General features: G+C 26.1%; 1 protein-coding gene across 2 annotated transcripts; it reads right to left on the reverse strand.

Moving 5' to 3' along the window:
* Window positions 1-170: 170 nt before the first annotated feature.
* Window positions 171-23,645, reverse strand: LOC100206611 (protein O-glucosyltransferase 1). 2 transcript variants are annotated; one of them, XM_065811095.1, is made up of 12 exons: window positions 23,572-23,645; window positions 17,710-17,853; window positions 17,333-17,558; window positions 17,051-17,138; window positions 16,678-16,725; window positions 16,190-16,308; window positions 9,575-9,634; window positions 4,058-4,157; window positions 3,922-3,980; window positions 2,008-2,175; window positions 915-971; window positions 171-602 (listed from the first exon to the last, which is right to left on the reverse strand). In XM_065811095.1, exons 1-12 carry the CDS (start codon window positions 23,573-23,575, stop codon window positions 467-469), a joined length of 1,209 nt encoding a protein of 402 aa, XP_065667167.1. In that variant the 5' UTR covers window positions 23,576-23,645; the 3' UTR covers window positions 171-466. The 2 variants fall into 2 exon arrangements, with proteins under 2 accessions (XP_065667167.1, XP_065667168.1); XM_065811096.1 differs by having other exon boundaries at window positions 172-602; window positions 23,552-23,605.
* Window positions 23,646-23,915: the final 270 nt, after the last annotated feature.

The following is a 23,915-nucleotide window of genomic DNA, read 5'->3' on the forward strand; positions in this document are numbered from 1 at the left end:
GAATACATAGAAAACTACACCAAGTTAACAAGTGCAGTATTGTTATCAAACAAATTGATTTTTAAATTTTGATATATTAATACATGGCTATTTGATAGTATAAGTTTTACTACTTACTATGGAAAAATAATTTTGGGGGGAAACTTTTACGAGAACACAGAGATTTTTTAACCATCAAAAAAATATTTTCTTTTTACTAATAAATAATATAATACAATATGCTAATTACATTCTTATTACTTTAATGTTTCTGTAAAAAGTTGAAGTATGGTAACTAAGTGTGGTATGCATATTGTAACTCTTTATACTGAAACAGATTTTTTATAAAATCCTTTATTACTGAACTTATCTTAGCTGCAAACTATTTAATGATTTAAAAATTTAGTAATAATTATTTATTTAGCTGCAACTCTTTTGGATTTGTTTGATTTTCTTTTTTACAAAGTATTATATAACTTTGATAAATTTATAATTTAACTTCAATAAAACTTGGGTCTTTGAGAACTTTCCACTTGGATAATTTTGCATATCGTTTCAATAAATTATACCAATAGAGACTAACGTCAGACATACGCAAATAAGTACGAACAAAACTTTGGCCTCTGAATAAATAAACATTAATAATAAAAAAACAATTTTGAAACTAAGCAAATAAAAAGTTATTAAATACTTTTGAGCTAATACTTTTAAAACATTTATATATATAGTTGAACTCATGCAATTTCTCAAGGGGTCTCAAAATACATTCAGATTAAAAGAGTTTTTGAATTATAGGTGTTCAATCCTAAATATTAAACCCTGAAGAGACTAAAGAATTAAATTAAATTATCTTTTGAACAATATGAGTTCAAATTACAAGATTTCAACTATTATAAAAAAAATAACACAAAATAAAAGTAACAAAATAAAAAAACCTATTAGCTATCTCTTTTGCAAGATGATCATTTTCATTAAAAAACTGCAACAGGTCTCTAAATAAAATAAACAGAAATTTGAGTCAGTAATTTTACAAATTAATACCAATTTCTTAGAACTTTTTTATGAACTCATCCACGGAAGCACAGAGTATATCCAGCTCGGTAACATACCTAGATCCAACTCAGTGACCTTACCATACCTAGATAAAAAGGATATAAAAAATCTTCTTGTTTTGGGATACCTACTTTGAGCAGCCAAATCTTACTAGAATATCTGCCCAAAATTTTGTTTGCACCAGCAAACTCTTTAATAAAATGTGATTATTATTAAAACCTTTAATAAAATTTCACTAAAACTGTAATAGAGATCAAATTTATTCTGAAAATGATTTATGATCACAAGTGAAAATTTTTTAACTCCAAAAACTTTAGAGCTTTGGTACCTACCAACCTGGTACCTACCATGTTGGTAGGTACCAAACCTCCAAAGCGAACCTGGTAGCAAAAAGAGTCTAAGTAAGAACTTTATCCACAAAAGTAGAAGAGAACAAATATTTTGACAGAAAAATAAATATTTAGAGAAAGAAGTTTTTATCAGGGATTTCAGAAAGAGTGGGCTCATTAGAATCAAAAGATAATTTGGAGAAAAAGTTCTTTGAACAATTAAATTAGATGTTATAAGATCTCCCATGAAAAAAGTAGGAAAAAAAAAGATTTGTTAGACATTTTCTTTTACCTTTCTTGCTTCTGATAAAATACGAGGTTTAGTAATCTGAGAATAAAAAGCTTTAGTTAATACCTACCTTTTGTACCAAGTGTTATAAAACACCAACATTTTTGTATCAAATTCTTGCTGTGATAAAAAGGACCTTGTTCTAAGAAAAATTTATCTGATAAAATTCTCTCCACCTCACACAGCAACTTTTTTAAATCATTTTTTCTACTTTTCCATCAAATAAACTTTCCAACATCAAAATTAAAAGCATTAAAATTCAATTTTTTTATTATAAATAATTAATATAAATAACTTTACTACTTGTTTTTATCTTATTAGTTTATATGAATTAAAATTTTTTTATTAACTTTTTACCCAACTTCAACCAAACTTTTAGAAACTGGAACATAATGAACCCAAGGTTTCATTGCAGGGTAAAAAAACTCAATCCATTCATCACCAACATGAAACACCAATGATTCGCAGAGAAACAAATGTTTAAAACGAAAACTGGCAGCAATACCACGGAAATTAAACAAATACCTGAGTAAAAGTTTAATTGTAAACTGAATCACTCATTAGAAAGTAAAATAAATTAAAAATTAATAAATTTTATTCAAGCCATTTTTTACAAAATTAAATACTATATATATATATATACATACATATATATATATATATATATATACATACATATATATATATATATATATATATATATATATATATATATATATATATATATATATATATATATATATATATATATATATATATATATATATATATATATATTTTAATATATGAACATCAATGAATACGAATTCTTTCAATACTAATTTTTTTATTCAATCTAAGAAATTTTCGCTAGACTTTTGATACTAGCATCTTCAGCTTTAATTACAAATTTGTAATTAAAGCTGAAAGAATTCATAGACTGCTCCTATTTATCTTTATAATTAGAAAAGTCTGGATTACAAGTCTACGCATTAGAAAAGTCTGGATTTCACACCAATATCACTCAAATCTAAATCCTTCTAATACTAATAAACGAAAAAGAAATATTATATGGTTTAATCCTTCTTTCAGTAAAAATGTGGTAACAAAAATTGGACACCTTTTCTTAAACATAATTGACTTGCATTTTCCATTTCATCAAAATTTTCACAGCTCCACAAAATTTTCAACAGAAACATAATAAAAATTAGTTACAGTTGCATGCCAAATATTCGACAATTATTAATTCACACAACCAACAAATTTTGCGCAACAAACTCACCACTAATGATATAAATTGCAACTGCATTAAGAAAACCACATACCTGTTAAATAACCAATGTCTATCAAAAAATGTTGTATATAAAGCCACTTTAGCATCACCTAATTCCAGTCTTAGGGAAAAATCTTACATCGGTATTAGTGAAAACGCATCAAGCTCAGGTTTGCAAACCACCTTAAATCCTTTTATGCAACCAGGTATAAGAATGATACAGAACTTTCCAAGGAAATCTGGAAACGCAGGTAACATGCCTATAATTAAGTGGAACATAATTAAAAGATGCCAATCTTATAACCCATCTATAAAAAAGTGCAACCTTAGTGTCAATGAAAAATATTTTATTATTACTTTTGATAGTTGATTACTACTTAACAAAAAAAGTGAATTGGTTTCTGCTTGTAGGCATAGGAAAAAAGTTATACTATCTAACTTTGATTCAAATTTGTCAAGTATATATGATCCAATATTTGAAGCAAATATTGGATCATATATACTTGACATCAGATGCCGTTGCAACGCTAAACTTGTATTTTTTATGATGGTTTTTATTTCATATTTGAATAATATGGCTGATGATTGCCGAATGGCATGAAACTTTAAGTTCCATTATAAAGTTATATTTTTTCATTTAAATTATTTTAATATAATTTTATCTATTTTGTAAAAAAAAGATATTGATCACTCTTAAACAGACAAGAGTTGTATTTCCAGCAGTATACAACATTTATCATTAAATATACATGCATATATATATATATATATATATTTATATATATATATATATATATATATATATTATATATATATATATATATATATATATATATATATATACTTTATATATTCATATATACATATATATACATATACATATACATATATATACATATATATATATATATATATATATATATATATATATATATATATATATATATATATATATATATATACATAGGTAGATAGATAGATAAGTTTTATCATAATTTAAAACATAAAAAGCTGCTGACTTATATCTGCAATGATCTTCCATTGTCACTTCTGCAGCAGGAGGAGCATTTAAAGTATCCTAAAATTAAAAAAAAATTATTTTCAATAAAAAAGAAAGTAATTTAATATATAATACTCTTATAAATTCCACTCTACCTCATTAGATTTCCAGGCCTGGTTCTTTGTGTATTGTGCATCAACTAACATCGGCTGCTCTCGAGACAAAAGGATCAAAGGGTCTCGCTCATTACTTGTTCTATAAAGTTTAAATTAAGTTTAATTCTTAACTAAATTTTTAAAATCAAATTTCTGCAACACAACATAACGAGCACATTGGGAAGATTTGTTAAACATTTTTGTAACTTAATGTCATGTTAACAATGGTATCAAAACCTGCACAAAATCAGCCTAAAATCGTTTTTTAAGTGAAAAGCACAATTTACTTATATCAAACAAATTTAAAAGTTTTGGCAGAAAAAATTTTGAGCCAATAAATTCATACATTGAATAAAAATTAATAATTGCCTAAAAGTTAAAAATTTCAATTTAAAGAACTAACTTTTTATAGAACTTATTTTTATCAAAATATCGAAATAATCAAAATATATTTTAATTACTTGAATGAAAAAGTTTTATAAAAATTAAATTTTTTTTTAGCTGAATTCTGAAGCCACAAATCAAAAACTCATAATTAAATCGTAATTTACTCCTAATAAATAAAATAGGGTAGAGTGGGGTAATATGGATTGTTGGGGTAATATGAATTGTTATGAATTAATAATAATAATAATAAAAATAATAAATAATATGAATTGTAATATGAATTGTTGGGGTAATATTCAATAAGTACCCATGGAGTAAGTTATCTATACATAATTCTAAAACTTGAAAATTACCAACAGTTTCTACACATAATTGGCTTCTTTTTTTGTGTTAATGTTTATATTTGATTTACATATACATTACAATAGTTAATATGTAAAACATGTTGTTTTGAAAAAAATATAAAAAACATGTTTTAAAACTTTTGTCTGCAGACTTCAGTAATATTACTTATGGAAGTTTAATGATGTATATTTATTAGTTGGACTATGATGTAGCAATATGTAAAATTTAATTTATAAGTTCTCTAACCCATATTAATAAATAAACAAAAATCTAAAATGGGGTAAAATGGATATACAGGTAAAATAATAGTGGGGTAAAATGGATATATATAAATTAAATAAAATCCTACTAACATTATAGTATTTTATTACAAAATCATAAGCTACACGACATTTAAATATTCACTTATGCTCACTTTTGCTTTTTAATATTGTGTTATACATTTTTCAGTTACATATAATAATTTTATATAATGCTTCTGAACTATTTACATTAGGATCATAGTTCAAATTTGTTTTCCCTGAATGGCGAGGGTAAAATTTAAACTCCCATCTAAATGTTTTATATTTTATTATTGTATTTCTCTACTTTATAATAAAATTATAGGCTTTATATAATTAAAGTTTGTTTTTAAATATTAAAATATTAAATTTATAGATAAAATAATAAGACTGAAATAAACTATTATGCCTCGTGAATACCAACACAAGACTATGGGTATATATGATCACAGCAAATTAATGACTGCCATACAGCTTGTTAAGGAAGGAGAGTATCAAATCCAAAGGAATGACAAAATAATTGGAAGCGTTTGTGGGTTTGTTTTAAATAATACTGAGGAAAATCTTCTAGTAGAAGCCCTGATGTACTTAGCTGTAAGGGTTTTCCACAAGATAGAGAAGATATCAAACTGATGGTTAAATCCTATATAACATTTACTGGCAAAAAAAACTCCATTCAAAGATGACAAGCCAGGGAAAGACTGGTGCATATCTTTTGAAAAAAGATGGAATGTAGTCCTTGGAAAAAGAAAACCTGAACTTTTGACAAAAGCAAGAGCTAATGATCTTTCTCTGATAACAGATTTTTTTGAGTTGTATGAGAAGACATTAAACGATAATAATTTATTTGATAGACCACATTGCATATTTAAATTAGATGAAACAGGTTTATGTACAGATCCTACAGCAGAAAAAATCTTTGTTTGTAAAACATCAAAAACAGCCTATTACGTTGTTCCATCGTGTGGTAAACCAATGTATACTGTACTGTTTTGTGGGTCAGCAAATAGCCAGTGTCTTCTTCCCTTTGTTGTCTACAAAGCCATCCACCTTTATGATGCATGGTGTCAAAATGGACCAGAAAATGCAATGTATGGTGTAACAAAATCCGGTTGAATGGAGGACTATATTTTTGAAAGTTTGATTGACGGATTTATCATACATGTAAAGGATTATGAAAACCCTGTGTTGCTGCTGTGTGATGGACACAACAGCCATATAACATATTCTACTGTTAAAAAGACTCTGGACAATAATATAATTTTATTTTGCTTACCTCCAAACACAAATCATGCATTACAACCTCTTGACGTTGGTTTTTTTGCTCCATTGAAATCCCATTGGAAGAAAATCCTTAAAAATTGGTTAATAGAAAGCAGACATAAAAATGTTGACAAGTCTGTATTTCCAACTTTACTAAAAGCTCTTATCAGTAAGATAGATAACAAACTCCTGAAAAGTGGTTTTAATGGTAGTGGTCTTTACCCTGTTGACAAATCAAAACCTATGAAAAAGATAATGAATATGCAACCAAAGCACGAGGAAGTAGATGAGTCTAACAAAAAAGAAAATGTTATAAAAATTCTGCAGAGAGCAATCGATTCTGTACTTACACCTAGCCCAAGTCAACCTACACTGACAGCACTTGCAAATTCAAAAAAACACAGAGCACATGTCCAGGCCAAAAAGGGAGAAATTTTAACAGCACAAGATGTTGTCGCAAGGTTACAAGAAGAAGAGAAGAATAAAGCTGAAAATAAGACTGTATCAGTAAGTAAAAGAAAACTGCTAGACATAACCAATACAGTTTGACTTTTTAAATACATGAAAAGCAGTAAGTGTGATATATGTATCAAATATAATATGAGTATCCGTATTACCCTACCAGTGGGGTAATTTGGATATATGAAAGACGTTGTTAAAAAAAGATTAGTAAGTTAGTTATTTAAAATATATTTATGCTTTACTCATTGCGATTTTATTGTATACACCCTGAATGTAAAGAAAAAAAACAAAAGTTTTTATGGTGGTTATTAACTAAAAAAAAATTCTATCCATATTACCCCTCCCCACCCTACTCATCTACAAAAACTTGTCTATTGTTTTAAAACAACATAAACGAATTGTAAAAAATAAAAAAAAATTAAAAAATTATCTAATTATAAAACATTAGTTTAAAAACTTTACTTTTACGTAAAGCTTGACTCTTAAAGATTGTTTCATTTCTTTATAATAGTTGCTTCATTTCTTTATAATGATTGGTTTTATCATTTGACAGTGTTCATGTGATAAAACCAATTTCATTAAAAGCATGCACGTCTTCAAATAAGCTAGCCTATATACAAAATATACTTCTCATACTTAACCATGTAATGCTTAGGTTTAACCTGATTGATTTTTAAATTTTAGCACAACTATTATATAATGTTCAATAAGGAAATTTTACTTTTTGACTGGAATGATTATTTAAACCTATAAGGCTCAATTATTAATATTCTGATAAATATGAAAAGCAAACAAAAATAATTTTTTGATGTCAAACATCTGAGTTGTTAGTCCTTGGTCTCGGCCTTGCCTTAAGGCCAAAAATGAAACCCTTGACCTTGATCTTGGCCTTGATTGTTTTGGCCTTGGCCTTCCACCTTTTATTAAATAATTCAGAACTTTCTTTTGTGTTTGCATTTTAAAAATTTTACTACAGTTGATTTTGTTTACAAGAGTTATTTTTATTTACTTGAAAGCTTTAGAGCTTAATTTTGTGTTTTATGTCATGGTTTAAACTGCCGTTTTTGACTAGCCATTTTTAAGCAATAATCAATGATATGATTGGTTAATAGGAATTTATTACATCTTTATATTATATATATCTCAATATTTTCAAAATTTAAAAAAAAAATTAAACAAATGATTTTTTTTTGAAATTAAAAACATAATTTTAAAGGTTTATTGAACTAAAATAGTTTTTATTATCTTTAAATTATAATTTATTATTAAGTATTTTTTTATTTATTTATACAGTTTTTATTCAACTTATCTATATCCTTTAAAAAAGTTGTTAGTAATGTATATTTAATAGTTTTTTAAAATAAAAAACTATTAAATATACATCTAAAAAACCCATTTTTTGAACCAATAAACAATAGTTTACTTTGATAGTTTGGTCATGAGAACAACACCAGAAACCACATTGACATCTACTTAAAATGGTGTTACACCTCTGATTCAAAAGCCCTTTACTAAAAAAGATATGCTTTTTTGTAAATAATAGAAACAACCATGTTTTACAAACAAGAACGAATCAATCACTAGAATTTAACTAAAAAGATTTTTTGTTAAAAAAAAAGTACACAATTGAATAATATTCAAAAATTAGAAATCTACATATTTGACAACTGTGTGTCCTTGTAACTTTTAATGATTTATAGTTAACACTATATATTTGCCCCATAGAAACTTATAGTTAATGCTAATAACTATTAACTTTAATTTTAATTAAAAGATGGTAATATTAGTTGTTAGCATCAAGCACAAAAATACATAAATTTAAAGAATTAAAAGTTTTAATTCTTTATTTTTATGTATTTTTGTTTTCAGCTTTGATATATATCTACAAGTATATTTTCTTATTGTATTCGCCGAATTTTGCCCATAACCTTGGTCTGATTTTACAACATGTTTTTATTGTTACACATGGTTTTATTGTCACAGCACTTGCTACCTATAGTTTTGTTAATAATTGGCTTTAACATAAGGCCAAAATTTAAGTTTTTGGTCTTGAAAATGTTTGTGTAGGCCTTGGCCTTGAAACTCAACTCTGTCAAACACTCTGTTATGTGAATGCATCAATCATTTTTTATTCATCGTAAGGCCTCTGTATATATATATATATATATATATATATATATATATATATATATATATATATATATATATATATATATATATATATATATAATTAAAAATTTATAATAAATTATATAAAAATTTCAAAAAATAATTATCATTTTATAAAAAAACATCACAAAAAAATCATAATCAAAAAATCTTGTTAAATTTCATATTTAGTTAAAAAACGTAATTTTCTCTTCACTAAAATCTAAAATAAAAGTTTAATTATAAAATGATTATAAAATTTTTTAAAAATTTATTATATAAAATGATAATTATTTTTGAAATTTTTATATAACTTTACATCGCTTGAGACCCAACATGACATACTTTTGAAAACCTTTTTTTTAACAATATTAGGGACCTATCTAATGTTCGAGGGTCAGTAGCAATCCTTTAAAATATTTTTTATTCAAAAATTTTTAAAATCCACCATTTTTTTATTATATATAACATATTCAGGGGGTGCCAGCAGTCATTTTCATAAAATGTTGTTTTTAGAACCACCCTAATATATATATATATATATATATATATATATATATATATATATATATATATATATATATATATATATATATATATATATATATACTGATAAAAAAAAAAAGTATACCTTGAACCTCGAAAAAAACCTTGTTTCAACTTTTTTTCCCATGGCCACAATTCAGCTTCTCTAATAAAAAGTGTATGCATACTTTTATTTACAAATATATATTAACTATTTATTTTTTATTTTATGTTAATAATAATTTTAATTAACACGAGAGTAATAAAAATACATTTTGTTCTAAATAATTTCTAGAATTATTTTGAATGAATGAGTTTTTTCTTTCTTTTTTTTGGTTTCCTATTTCTATTAGCGTATTTACTACTAGAGTATTTCTATTAGTGATTTAAAAAAACAAATCCAAAACTTTTACTTTTATTTAAATAAATATAACAATTTCTTCAGTTTCAACAACATGTTTCGATTATACAATAATCAAGTATAAAACTGTAAAATATAAAAACTATTTAATATATAGTGAAAAAAAACATTAATATTATTTGTTAGTCAAACAAGAGAAATCATAAAAAGTGTGAAAACCTATGCCATAAAATAATGAAAAATGTAGATAATTAGTGTAATACGTACATCATAGAGTAATAGAAAATGACAATTATAGCTGGAGTGATAGCATGTAATTAAAAACCTATTTATTAAGATCCGGTTTTTTCTACATAATGTGTAATGGCTCTTAGATTTTTGACTGATGCAAAGTTTGGGTTTAATACTGAAAAAGAGTCTTTATTGGCTATATTAAAACTAGTTTTTGAATAAATGTGTTGATTTATATGAGAAGTTTTTTGTAATTTTAAGTGTTCCTCAATTTTTTTTTACTCAAATGTCGAGTGGTTTGATCCAGATAACAAGCATTACAGCTTTTACATAACTTATCAGAATATTAATAGCTGTTGAGGAGTTTTATCTTTTGTTGAAAAATATGTATTAATTTTAAATGATGAGAATGCTAATTTAATATTAGAAGTTTTACAATGTTTTTTGCATAAGTCATTAAATTTATATCATGTATTTTGTATTTTATGTTAGTTCTACCCTTCGTCTTCAAGGATTAACTCTTACTTCCAATCCTTCTTGGAAACCATATATCAAATTGAGTGAAAAATTAGCATCTCTTTATCATGCTCGCCACTTTCTTACTCAGGATTTTATTTTTTATCTCTAAAAATTTCAAAACCATCCTTGTATGGAATATTGTTGCCATATCTGGGGCGGATCTTTCAATCATGCCCTTTCCATTTTAGACAAGATGCAAAAACGTATTGTAAACATAGCTTGGATTTATAGAGTTGAGAGAAGGTTGTAACGACAACTAAAAGTAGCTTCCTTGACTGTAGTGGCCTTCATAGCCTTGAGGAGGTAAATTAAAAAAAAAAAAGTTTGTTAAACTCATTATTTTTAATCTTCCCTCATGTTGCTCCGCATTGTACTCTTTCAATAAGAATGTAAATATTTGAAACTAAATATTTTTTCAAAAATGGATTCCAAATAACAGAAGCTATGTTATATATCTTGAATAGGTTGGAAAGAAACTTGTCTATAAGAAACAAGAATCTTTAAAGAAATCTTAAGAAACTTTTCAGTGGTAAGACGGTTTTCAATATGCAACTTATTTTATTAGGATTTCGAGCAATATTTCCTTACTTATCACCTACATAATCACATCAACATACAGGGTTTTTTTATTTTGATTTTTGAATCAGGATTGATTCAAAAATTGTGCCAGTAAAAAAAGAGATGCTGTTTGGATATGGTTTGAAAAAATACCTGCAAAGTTTGGGAGAAAAAAGTAATAAAGCTAAATGCAGAAGCTGCGGTGAACAAATGCAAGGTTTGGTTGCTTCAATGAGAAACAACAAAAGTGTTGGTAAATTTGATTTTTTGAAAGATATTCAAGATGATGAAAACATTATTATTTGTCAAGACACTGTAGAAAATATCAACCAGGCAACTAAAGAAGCACAAACTACTCAATGTTCTTTTAAGAAAACTAGTCAATCTACTGTAGATAAAGCAAATTTTTAGTGTTCATATAAAAAGGCAAGACCAAGCAGTGGCAATACAATGACAACTAAACTGGATTCATACCTTATCAAAACCACAAAATCTTAAAAAGAAGCAAGTGGTGAACAGATAGCAAGAATGATTTATGCTGCAAACTAGCCTTTCAGAATGGTTGACCATCCAGAATTTATCAAAATGATCCATTTTTTACTCCCAGGATATAACCTTACTATGAATCTTATGAATTGATATTGGTGAAAACTACTAGATACTGTTTAAAAGAATAGTTTAACTAGCTGTTCAGGTTTGCTTCATTTCAGTTCATAACCATAAATATTGATGGGTGGAGCAATGTTCATAATGAACCAATAGTTTGTGCAACAGTTACAACATTGCGATATCTATTAGGAATTCAGATAACTACTTGGTTGACATTGCAGTTAATTCTGATAAACAAATGCAAAAACAATTCCGGTTTTACTACAATGCGAAATTTTATGTTTCTGTAAATTTCACTGTGTAGTAACGGATAACGCAGCAAATGCATCGAAAACAAGACAATAATTGGAAACTGGAGATGGAGTTAATGTTAATATGTATGGATGTTCAGCTCATATTCTCTATCTATTGGCCCGAGATTTGGTAAATCCAAATATCAAAGAGCATTCAAAATAGTTCAGGTTGTTAAATATTTTAGAAATAACCATTTTAATGCTGTATCATACAAAGCAAAAGAGGAGTTATGACTTATAATTCCCCAAGATGTCATATAGAATGCATTGGCGGATTGTCTTAAAATCTAAAACACTAGCAAATTCTATTAACAATTTGTTAAGAAAACAAAAATATAATCTTATATATTATTGTCGAACTTAATCCTTTTAGTAGTAGTGGTAGTAGTAGTAGTAGTAGTAGTAGTAGTAGTAGTAGTAGTAGTAGTAGTAGTAGTAGTAGTAGTGTTAGTGCTCATTTGAGTGTGTTTGACATGGAACCCTTGGCAGCCATTGCAACCAAGGTAGTGGCGAGAAAGAGTCGCAGCACTTTGTTTTATAAGAAACCCTGATAAGTAAAATATACTGAAACATCTATCAAGTTTTACAGTTTGATTATCATTTGAAAACTGCATTGCATCAAGCTCTCCTTAATTTTGATCTATAACATTTGTTTCCGTTAAAAAAATTATTATATAGTTTTAAAAATTTTCGTTTAACAACGTGCCAGCATGGCGGAGTGGATAGCGCGCTGAGCTTCTGAACAAGTAAGCCATGGTTCAAGTCCTACCACTGGCAACTTTTTTTTTTAATTTTTTTAGATTATTTTAAAATAGAAAATACTTTTGAAGTTTTATAGAGATTATATACAAACATATGCAATGATATTATACACTTTAACAAATGAAAAGATTTTAAAAAAGCTAAAATTTCTAAAAACATCAAATCACCGGGAGAAAAAATTTGTTGTGTATGTGCCATGATTGAGATACTTATGTTATTAATGTGCTCAGGTAATTAGTCATAATAAGCTGGGGATGGTTTGAAAAAAAAATTGTCTGAAATTTAATAAGACAGTTCTGCTACTCCAGAAGGTGCTGCTGTGGAGGCAGAAAAAAAAAAGCCGTAGCTAGAAAAAAATTTAAAACTTTCTTTTGACAATTAAAAGTTTTTTTTGCTAAATTTATTTTTTTACTATAAATATATGCTGCAGCTGTTTTTCAAAACGCCTTAATATGCTTATTACGTATTTCGAGAAAAACACAATTTAAAAAAATTATTAGGAGAAACTCTTTGTAAAACGTTTTTGAAACAAATAATTTTTATAAATTTTTTCAGAATTCTTTGAAAATATGTATTCAAAATGTTTGTAGACATCTAAACTGGCTTATTTTGTAAAAAAGTCGAAATTGATTTTTTTTACCTTGAGGCATTTTGAAAAACGGCTGCAGTATGGATGATACAACAAATATGTTGAAATGAGATTTGACGCAAAATTTAAAAGCTCTTAACAAAAGCCACTAAACCAAAAAAATTAAAAGTAATTGCATTTCAGGGCACTTAAAAATTTTAAGTATAGTGTATTGGTGTTTGCAAAGAAACATTATATAAACCATTTTTTAATTTTAATATAAAGTAATTTTTTTTTAAACTTTGTTGCGCATAACCATCCCTATACAAACAATATATATATATATATAAACAAATGTTATTTTATATATTTTTATGCATTTGTATGCAACATAATTAAAATTAATCAAAAAATTTAAGATAAATGCAAAAAGAAACTTGACGCATAAAGTTTTATTTTGCCACAAACCGATGTCAATGCACAAAATCTTTTTGGCTTAACTTTTAGATTAGCGTTTAACATTATTCTTTAGTTTTTAATCATAATCATAAAAATGAACTTTTTTTTATGACTCTGTTTTAGTGATCTAAGATCTTCTTAGTTCTATTTGTATAGCGTTACGTACAAATGTCTGTAAGTGTAAACGCCTTTAGCATATGTTGAGTTTGCAGGCATTATATGGAACAATTGCGTATAATAAATCTATAAAATGAGAAAACTTTAAAATTTTATTCTAAATTTTATAAATCTTTTTTGCTATATTATTTATTTGCTATAAATATATAAGCAAGATTGAAAAAATTTCAAAACTTATTATGCTAAGAGGAGGTCTTAAACCCTCCAAAACAAGACTGATGACAGCGCACTTAACCACCGAGCTATCAATGAAATGCATTTAGCAGAAAAACAAACCTTATTATAAACCTTAAGTCTCTTATAAGCTCTACGTAAAAGATGCGTATGTTAATTTTTTTTTTAGCGGAAAAGATGCGTATGTTAATTTTTTTGCTCTTAAAGTTTTTTTTCAGAACAAAATTATTTTACTAAAAAATTTTGAAGTAAATAAGGAATAGGTATAGAAATAATTGGTGTGGAATAGATAAGTACAGAAATGGTAGGTTTGGTAAAGACCCGTATTTTACGGATCCGGAAAGCTAGGATATATAAAGAAAAAGTATAAAAAAGTTCGGTTTGAATTAGACTTACAAAGACCCTTATTTTTACGGGTCCAATCTCAGCTAGTTGAAAAGAAAGTTATAAATATTGTAAATAGCCTTGGTGTAAAGTGAAGTGTAGAAAAACTGTTGCAAATGCTTAAACCAATTGCTGTTGCATTAGACCTGACACAGAGGGACAGTTGTACATTACATTGACAGTTGTACATTGATTGAATCCTAAAAAATTTGTAAATAATCAACATCAAAAAAGATTTTGTCATTGGTGATCGTAGTGCATTCCTGAGGAAGGGGATTACCATTATCCACTACTTAATTCTGATTGGTCATCATAGCACCAACATTTTTTTACCTCTTACACCCACGTATTATAACACTTTGTGGGCTTTATATTATGAATTTGTTACATTAACAACATTTATATACTTTTATCTCACACAGGTGATTATCAGTTTTCAATTTAATATCTAGAGTTTAGACCATAAATAGTATCACATTTATTAGCCTATTTTTTCTTTTTATATTGCCCGTACTTTTTTTATTTTATTGTTTTTGTATGGTGCGATAATTTTAGCCATGGTTGCCGTTAATAAACCAGCGGATCTATATTGACTTATTTACTCATAGACCATTGTTTTATCATTCGTTTAGAATGACTAGAGTGTGAGTTATTGTTCACCCTATCCCTGAGTCCTAAAATTTTATTCCTCCTACAAAATTGGCTTTACATTCATTTATGATTCTCACCAAATGATATCATCTACAATCTACTTTTATCTCCCAGGTCTACGTAACTGGACGGCTCCGTTGGTCACTTTTTGCGACCATTGTGTCGCAAAGACAAACAAAAATCAGGAAAAGGTAATCATAAATTATATAAAATGAAGTCTTAAAAATACTGTCATAAGAAAGTCAAAAATCGTCCTATAGTTTTTAACACTTCAATATCAAGTTTATATAATATGTAAAATGTAATATCAATAAAAAAAAATCTATTTTTTTGATTTTTTTTTTAAATTGTGATTTTTATCAATTATGTCAACATAACACGAAGTTAAAAAGCATTATCTACAATAGAGAACAACAGCACAAATTAGTATTAAATTTGCACACACTAAATGAAACTCCTTTTGATTGTGAATGAAATTTTCTACTTTTTTATAATATCTCTCTCTCCTTTGATAATCTGAAGCTTAAGGAACTATTAAGAAACTTAGTACAGATTAGGAAAATAGAACCCCTAAAATAAGAAACTTTCCAGTATTAGCCCATTTGCTTGGTTTCTTATAAATAAAAAAATACATGTGTATTTTTCATAAATGTTGAAAATTATCATACTAATATATTTACATTATTAGAATTACATGTTAATTTTTTTATAAAACAAGTATAATTCCTGATTGTTTATAACGAGTGTAATACATTATACAGTAAATTAAAAGAAGTATAACATGACAAATAAAGATTCTTATATAGTATTACCTAGATTTATAACTAACATGCATTTGTTCTTCTAATAATCATATACTAGAAATATACTTGAATGAAATAAAAACTCTTCTAAAATTTATGCTTGTAAAATTTTCTTTTTCCTTTTTCATATATTATATAAAAAAATTTAAAAATTTACAACAACGATCCATACTTTGTTAGTGTTTGAGTAAATATATCCCATCTTCCAATCCCAGTTGGATATGGACCAATTGCAGGACCACCTTCCCAAAAGGACCATGCCGGATATAAAATATCATAAGAACCATTTATCTATAAAGTTTTTTTAATCCATTATTACTACACATAAGCTTAATTACTTGTAACTTGTTTACAAGCAACTTACAAGCAACTTACAGGTAACTTATAAGCAACTTACAAGCAACTTATAAGCAACTTACAAGCAACTTAAAAGCAACTTACAGGTAACTTATAAGCAACTTACTAGCAACTTACAAGTAACTTAAAAGCAACTTACAGGTAACTTACTAGCAACTTACAAGTAACTTAAAAGCAACTTACAAGCCAAATTAAGTGTATAAAAGTAGTAAAAAGCTTTTTTATGTCAACTTGTTAAGATTCCTGATTTACTTGAGAAAAATAATTTAATGGCATTTTAAATGAAATTTTAAAAACACAAACCTGTTTACTGAACGAGAAAACAGGAGCAAGTGCTGAATATTTATATACCTATAAACACAAAAAATATTCAAACAATTTTATCATTATTACTTGATTATTTTTATTCGTTAAGTAAACTATTAAATTAATTTATAAATTAAATTTTGTGAATTTTATAAATTCTCTCATTCATCCAGTCATTCTGAATTTATCCATTCATCATAAAATAAAATATAACATTAATTATTCAGGCAAACTAATAAAAATAATTGTTTAGGATTTTTAAATGACAACAATAACCTAAGCAGCCTATAATAAAGCATCAGATTTTTGATATTATAAATATTTACTTTTGATATTATAAATATTCACTTTCAATATTATAAATATTTACTTTAGGCCAATCATGAGTGTTAATAATCATTTCCATATCAGGAAGTTGGTTGATTAATTGCAGAATAAAATGCTCATTTCCTTTACATCTATAGATAAATAAAAAAATACAGAAAAACAGTGAAGTTCTTTAAAGTACTACTTTGAATTAATTAACTTCAAAAACTTTAAAAATATTTTTTTAATTTAAAGCTTTATAATTTTTTTTGAAAATGATTATTATCTGACTTATCTAAAAAAAAAATATTTAATATTTAAAAAACATCATCAACTTGAACTTAACCTGGATGGAAAAATACATTCTTTCTTTCTATACAAAGTATGGTTTATTATTTTATAATGCTCTCCTAATTTTATTCCATTTTGAAAATCTGACTCATGAATACCCCCACGATCTATCCATAACCGAAAGTCAGCTCGTCTTTGCAATAAAAAACAGTCCTCAGTTTTGCACGGCTTGTACATTGATACAGCATCTTTGATCAGCCTAATATATTTACTCCACTTACCTGCATAACAACAATAACACTTATCTGCATAAACATAAACAATTTAATAAATAGACTAAGCAAATATATATAAAACAGAAATAACAATTATTATAAATAAAAGACGTTAAAATTACAAACTATTACAAATCATTTAATATACATAATATACCATTAGGATTTTTATATTTATTCTTTTCATGATTCATTTCATTTTCTCCATCACATCCTCCGCTAGAACAACTTGTTTCAATGTTATCAAATTGTTTAGTGTAAATTACACTAGTAATAAGAAACCAAACAACAATCAACTTTCCTAAATTTCAAAAAAATGTAACTAAATTAAAAAAAGAAAAATTACACACCTGTATAGTAACTGATAAGACCCCTGCAAAATTTTGATATTATTTTATACCTGGTCTCCGTCTGAGATAAATTTAAAATCATCTTGTGCTATTATCTAAATGCTACTATTTTAGTTAACATTTTTTTGTGTTAAACATCAAAACATGAAAGTTTCAAAATGACATTAAATCATTCATGAATTTTATTACTTATTAGTAAAGAAGCTCATTTGAAGTTGGAGAAAACTTTTAAATTTTTATTACAGTTTTGCCATCTAAAAAAACTGTGTATATATACAATAAGAAGACCCCAGCAGCTCTCTATTTCAGTATGATATTAGACTGCTGTCTAAGCATGTAATATTATATATATATATATATAAATATATATATATATGTATAAATATATATATATATATATATATATATATATATGTATATATATATATATATATTGTATGTGTATATATATATATATATATATATATATATATATATATATATATATATATATATATACATACATATATATATATATTTATATATACATATATATATAAATATATATATATAAATATATATATATATATATATATATATATATATATATATATATATATATATATATATATATATATATATATATATATATATATTAGTAGTAAATCACTTAACAAAATTTTTTTTTTTTTTGTGAAGTAATTTTCTACTAATATATAATTGCTCTGTTCTTTTAAGAACATTGAGCACTCTATTGTGTAGAATACTTTTTAAAGTTGTTTAAATATATATATATATATATATATATATATATATATATATATATATATATATATATATATATATATATATATATATATATACATACATATACACATACAGGGGATACCCTCATGGTTGTCCAGTGGTATGGGACAACTTGTTTTCTCAAAGGACGACTAAAATTAAAAAAAATTTAAGATTATGTTTTTGCAAGCAAGTCTGAAGATCAAAGGCAGAATGGGATGCTTGCAGCAGAGAGGAGAGCTAATGTTACCAAAAAATCCAAGAAAAAAGTACTTAATACATATATTTTTTGAGTCTATAAAGCAATAATTGTTTAAGGAAGAAAATAAATTAATTTTTTGGCAAAACTTTTTTTATGGAGACTATCAAGCATTTTTATTTTTTGCTAACAAGAAAAACTTTTTTACTGAGTAATAAAAAGTATTTAAAAAATGAAAAACTAAAATTGGACTTAATCCTGTTACACATGACCTTGGAAACTAAAACTTAAAACATAATCAATTTGATGTAAATAATAAAGATTACTAAGTATAGCGTTCCTGAATTTTGATAAAGTTATTAAATTGTATGTGTTGTATGTCATTCTATATCAAACTTGTATATGGGTAACTCCATGTCAAATGACCCAGAAATTTTTTTAAATGTCACCCTATATTTCAAATTTTGCAAATTTTTACACAGTTTAGAGTACTTAGTAAAATAAGAATTCCTTGAAAATTTAATTCTCTGGCTCCAAGAAGATCCTGAAATATGACCATTTTACTTTTAGTAGATATTGGTCAGGCCCATCTTGTCCCCTCAGTTTCAAGTTACATAATTTTTAAAATATTTGATCTTTTTACTTAAAAATTTGTACCTGGTTATTTTCAGGGGTGGCAATTCCAATGAAAAGATCAGAAGTATAAAAAATTATTTTTAAGTACCTGTATTTATCAATTTGAATAAATTTAGTCAATTTTTTATATACCTGATTTTGATGTTCAAGAAACCCATGTGACCTTGATGATATCAAAATAAAAGATATTACACATCATTTTATATTCATTGGTCTTTCAAAAAATCTAAAGATTTTGATCTGCAAGCTTATGGATTTCCATATATGGATAATGGGACACGGCTCCAACTTTTTTGTAGCAGAGTATTGCAATTGATTTTTCACTACCTTTCAGACTAGCTGGAGCTCTGAAAATTTTGGCATTTCTGTAGTGCTGATGAACGTGCATGTTAAAGTTGTTTTCAGGGCCCAAGACACAGGGAGGGGGGAAGGAAACTGAGTTATGAGCCCACTTTTTTGTAGCAGAATCTTGTGATTTTTTCACTACTTTCCAGACAAACTAAAGGTCTGAAACTTTCAGCATTTGTATAGTCGTGATGAACATGTATTAAAAGTGTTTCCAGGGCAAATGATCAGAGGGTCCATAAGGCTGGAGCACTGGGGATTATGTGCCACTTTTCTCAAAAAAAAATTTTTTTTTGCATTTCTAATAAAGTAAAGGTAACTTTAAAAATATCATCTTCAAAAAATTTTATTTGTTTATATTGTTCCATTTGGTTTTCGATCATTCTGTATTCAATGATCTTCCTTAAAATGTTTTAAGAAAGTACATATGTTTAAAAGATTTTGATTTGCAAGTATATGGATTAAAAACAGTCATCCATCAAAATAATGATTTTAACAGAATTTTATATTGCATAATTTAAAACTTTTTGAATCGAAAGGAAAACAGACAAAACAACATTGATCTGTCAAACAACAACTGAAGAATACAAATTAATGTAATCGGATGCAATAAACAAGTTAATAGCTCATTCCTACATTGCAAAATGTCAAGCAAGATATCTAAGGCAACAAAAGGAAAATTTGGCAAAAGACTGCTGTATTGTCTTAGGTGTTTTGCAGAAAACTAAACGCTTGTGATTCAAGATGAAATCCAAAGTTACGGTTTTTGCTGAAGTCGATGCAAGTTACACTGCATTGTCCTCTATTTATTAAACAAAAATGAGTTTACAGTGCCACCACATCGTAGTATTGGTGGCACTGTAAAATAATTAAATGCAAATACAAGTCTACAAAGCCCCATAAATGACCAGATATTGAATTGTAATAAAATGCTTGACTGCTGTACAAAAAATATTAAAGGAATTATATTTTTTTAAATTAAAAAAGAAAGACTGCCAGATTTGCGCACCGCTTTGAAAAAACGTTTTCAGCTAATTAATTCCTGGAATTAGAAGCTATCATCAATTTAACCCAGAATCTATAGATACTATTACCTTTAAACAAACAAATGAAGATTTTAATATAACAGACACATTTGAATATGGTGAATTTGTTCTGTGTATATATTATACGTTTCATCAGATTGATATGATAATTGAAATTGGCAATATTGAGCAAGATGGTATGGTAACATTTATGCACTCACATGGTCCTTTTAAAAAACTCTTCTGACCATCTAGAGTAAATATGTATTGGGTTACAATCATCAACATAATTTGTTCCCTTAACGCACATGTAACCACAATTGGATGTATGTATTCTTTGAACATTGACGCATCTAAGCAAATATCAACACAATCTTGACAATTTATATTTTTATATTTTATTTTGTTAATAATTAAATAAAAACAGAACAAGCAAAAACCAAAAAAAATTTTGAAAACAATATTTTCAAAGTTATCTTTACTTTATTAAAAGGGCAAAAAAAAATTTTTTTGAGAAAATAAGTGGGACATGGCCCCAGCCTTATGGACCCTCTGGTTGTCTGTACTAGAAACAATTTTAACACACTCTTATCAGGACTACACAAATGCTAAAATTTTTAGAGCTTTAGTTTGTCTGGAAGGTAGGGAAAAATCTATCACAAGATTCTCCTACAAAAAAGTGGGGCACTTGCCCCAGTCCTCCCTGCCCCCTTCCAATGTTTTAAGGCCCTGAAAACAACTGTAACATGCACATTCACTGGCACTACAAAAATGCCAAAATTTTCAGAGTTCCAGCTAGTCTGGAGGGTAGGGAACAATAAATTGAAATATTCTGCTACAAAAAAGTGGGATCCGTGCATATTTGGAAATCCATTAACTTGCAGATCAAAATCTTTACATTTTTTGAAAGATCAATGAACATAGAATGATGTGTAATATATACTTTTTTTGTATCATCAAGACCACAAAGGTTTCTTAAGCATTAAAAACAGGTATATAACAAATTAACTAAATTTATTTAAATTGATAATTAAAGGTACTTAATAATAACTTTTTATACTTTTAATCATTTCATTAGATTCATCACCCCTAAAAATAATCAGTTACAAATTTTAAAGTAAAAAAATCAAATATTTTTAAAGTTATGGGACTTGAAACCTCTAAATAAACATTACAATTCTGAGGGAAAAGAGGGCCCTGGCCAGTATCTTCTAAAAGTAAAATGGTCATATTTCAAGATCTTCTTGGAGTCAGAGGCTAAAAATTTCAAAGAACTCTTATTTTACTAAGTTCTATCAACTGTATAAAAATAATCAAAATCTGAGATAAATGGTGACATGACTTGGTTCATTTGACATGGAATTACCCATATATAATTTTGTATATATATTTTTTGCATTCTTATGTATTAATTTATATATTTATATAGTGCTTGGTCAAAATTTTCAAACCAGCTGATATTAATCTAAATATTTCACACAATAAAAAACTTTACAATACAGCAAAAAATAATTATAATACAATTTTTGTAAAGGACATTATAAATAATAACAAACAACCAAAGAAAAAGAAAAAGTATTTAAAAACAAAAGAAAAGCAATGATAATGATATTGTCAAATAAAATGTATATATAGTAAAAATAATAATAATTATTATTATTGTTGTTTTTATATTATTATAACTGTTAATAGCAAAAATAGTAAGATTGTTAGAAGTAAAAGAAGTCATAAAATAAAGGCAAAAATGATTTAATAGAGTAATATTATAAATAGTAATAAAATATTACTAGTAATAAAATTAGGTAATAAGATATATAAATAATATATTTATATATAAGTAAAATATTTAGTATAGACATAAGTCTGGAAAACTTTATGATTATTGTATGGATGATACTTTATGATTATATAATTTTAGTTTAAAAGGCAAATCTTTAATTTGAATTTTCAGTTTTTATGTAGTGGGAGATACTATTCAGTTAATTGGTGGATTGATAACTTTTTTTGAGTTTTTCCATAATTGATTGTTTAACATTGTTCAAAAAGTATATTTTTGCATGATGAGGTTCTAAGGGGGTAGGAGTATTTGGTACTGACTTAAGAGAAGTATTTGGGAGTCTACCATACAAGTAATCACATACTAAGAAACAAATCAAAAGTTTGATGTTGTCATTTATTTTTAAAACCTGTGATTACTTATATAACAATAAATATTGTCAAAGAGCTTATTTTAAAAAATGACAGTTTTAATATTTTTATTTTAAAGTGAGAAAACTTTAGAATTTAGTTTTAGTTTTTTGCCAGATAAAATGCATATATTAAGAGAGATTCAAATATGGCATGATAAATGCTAGTCGCAATTTCCAAGTTGACAAATTCTATTACTTTTACAATTTTTTTCATAAATTTGTATCACTTAATATAAAAATTTGAAATTATAATACTCCTTTTTTTTGTCAAATCATTAAGTATATTATCATTTATGGATATACAAATAATAACGTCATAATGAATTTTCTCAAATATATTTTATGAACTAATCTTTTTATAAAAGTTGCTTCAGAAATCAAAGCCTTTAAGCTTATAAATAACATTATTTTTTAAAATTCAGTTCAGAACAAAATGCAAAAATATCATTTCTGCAATAACCATTGTTTTTTTAAAAGCATAATAACGTACTTAATTTAATAATAACGTACCCATTTTCTTAGAATTTAAAAAGCGCTCCAATATTGTTTACATTTGCATGATGACGAGAATGTGACGTTCACCGAAAAATAATAGTCGAACGAAATAAAAAATAGAGAATATATATATATATATATATTGTCGTTGGCCAGGTAATATCTCACTTGTGTAAAAAGCAAAATTTTACAGGAGACTGAAAAAACTATATATTTCAATGAAATGAGGTTTTAAAAGTAAGAGTAAAAAAAAAATAACTAACAAATTATAATATAATTTGTTAGTTATTTGTTTTTTACTCTTACTTTTAAAACCTCATTTCATTGAAATATATAGTTTTTTCAGTCTCCTGTAAAAT

The sequence above is a fragment of the Hydra vulgaris genome, chromosome 11 (assembly GCF_038396675.1).
Source record: "Hydra vulgaris chromosome 11, alternate assembly HydraT2T_AEP".
Lineage (NCBI taxonomy): Eukaryota > Metazoa > Cnidaria > Hydrozoa > Anthoathecata > Hydridae > Hydra > Hydra vulgaris.

What these genes read in the sequence shown, in the direction of transcription:
- LOC100206611 (XM_065811095.1), bottom strand. An exon ending in ACACTCATGATTGGCCTAAA is followed by an intron (nt 16,726 to 17,050) that starts GTAAATATTTAT and finishes TTGTGTTTATAG; the next exon opens with GTATATAAATATTCAGCACT. An exon ending in GCAAAAGAGATAGCTAATAG is followed by an intron (nt 603 to 914) that starts GTTTTTTTATTT and finishes TTATTTATTCAG; the next exon opens with AGGCCAAAGTTTTGTTCGTA.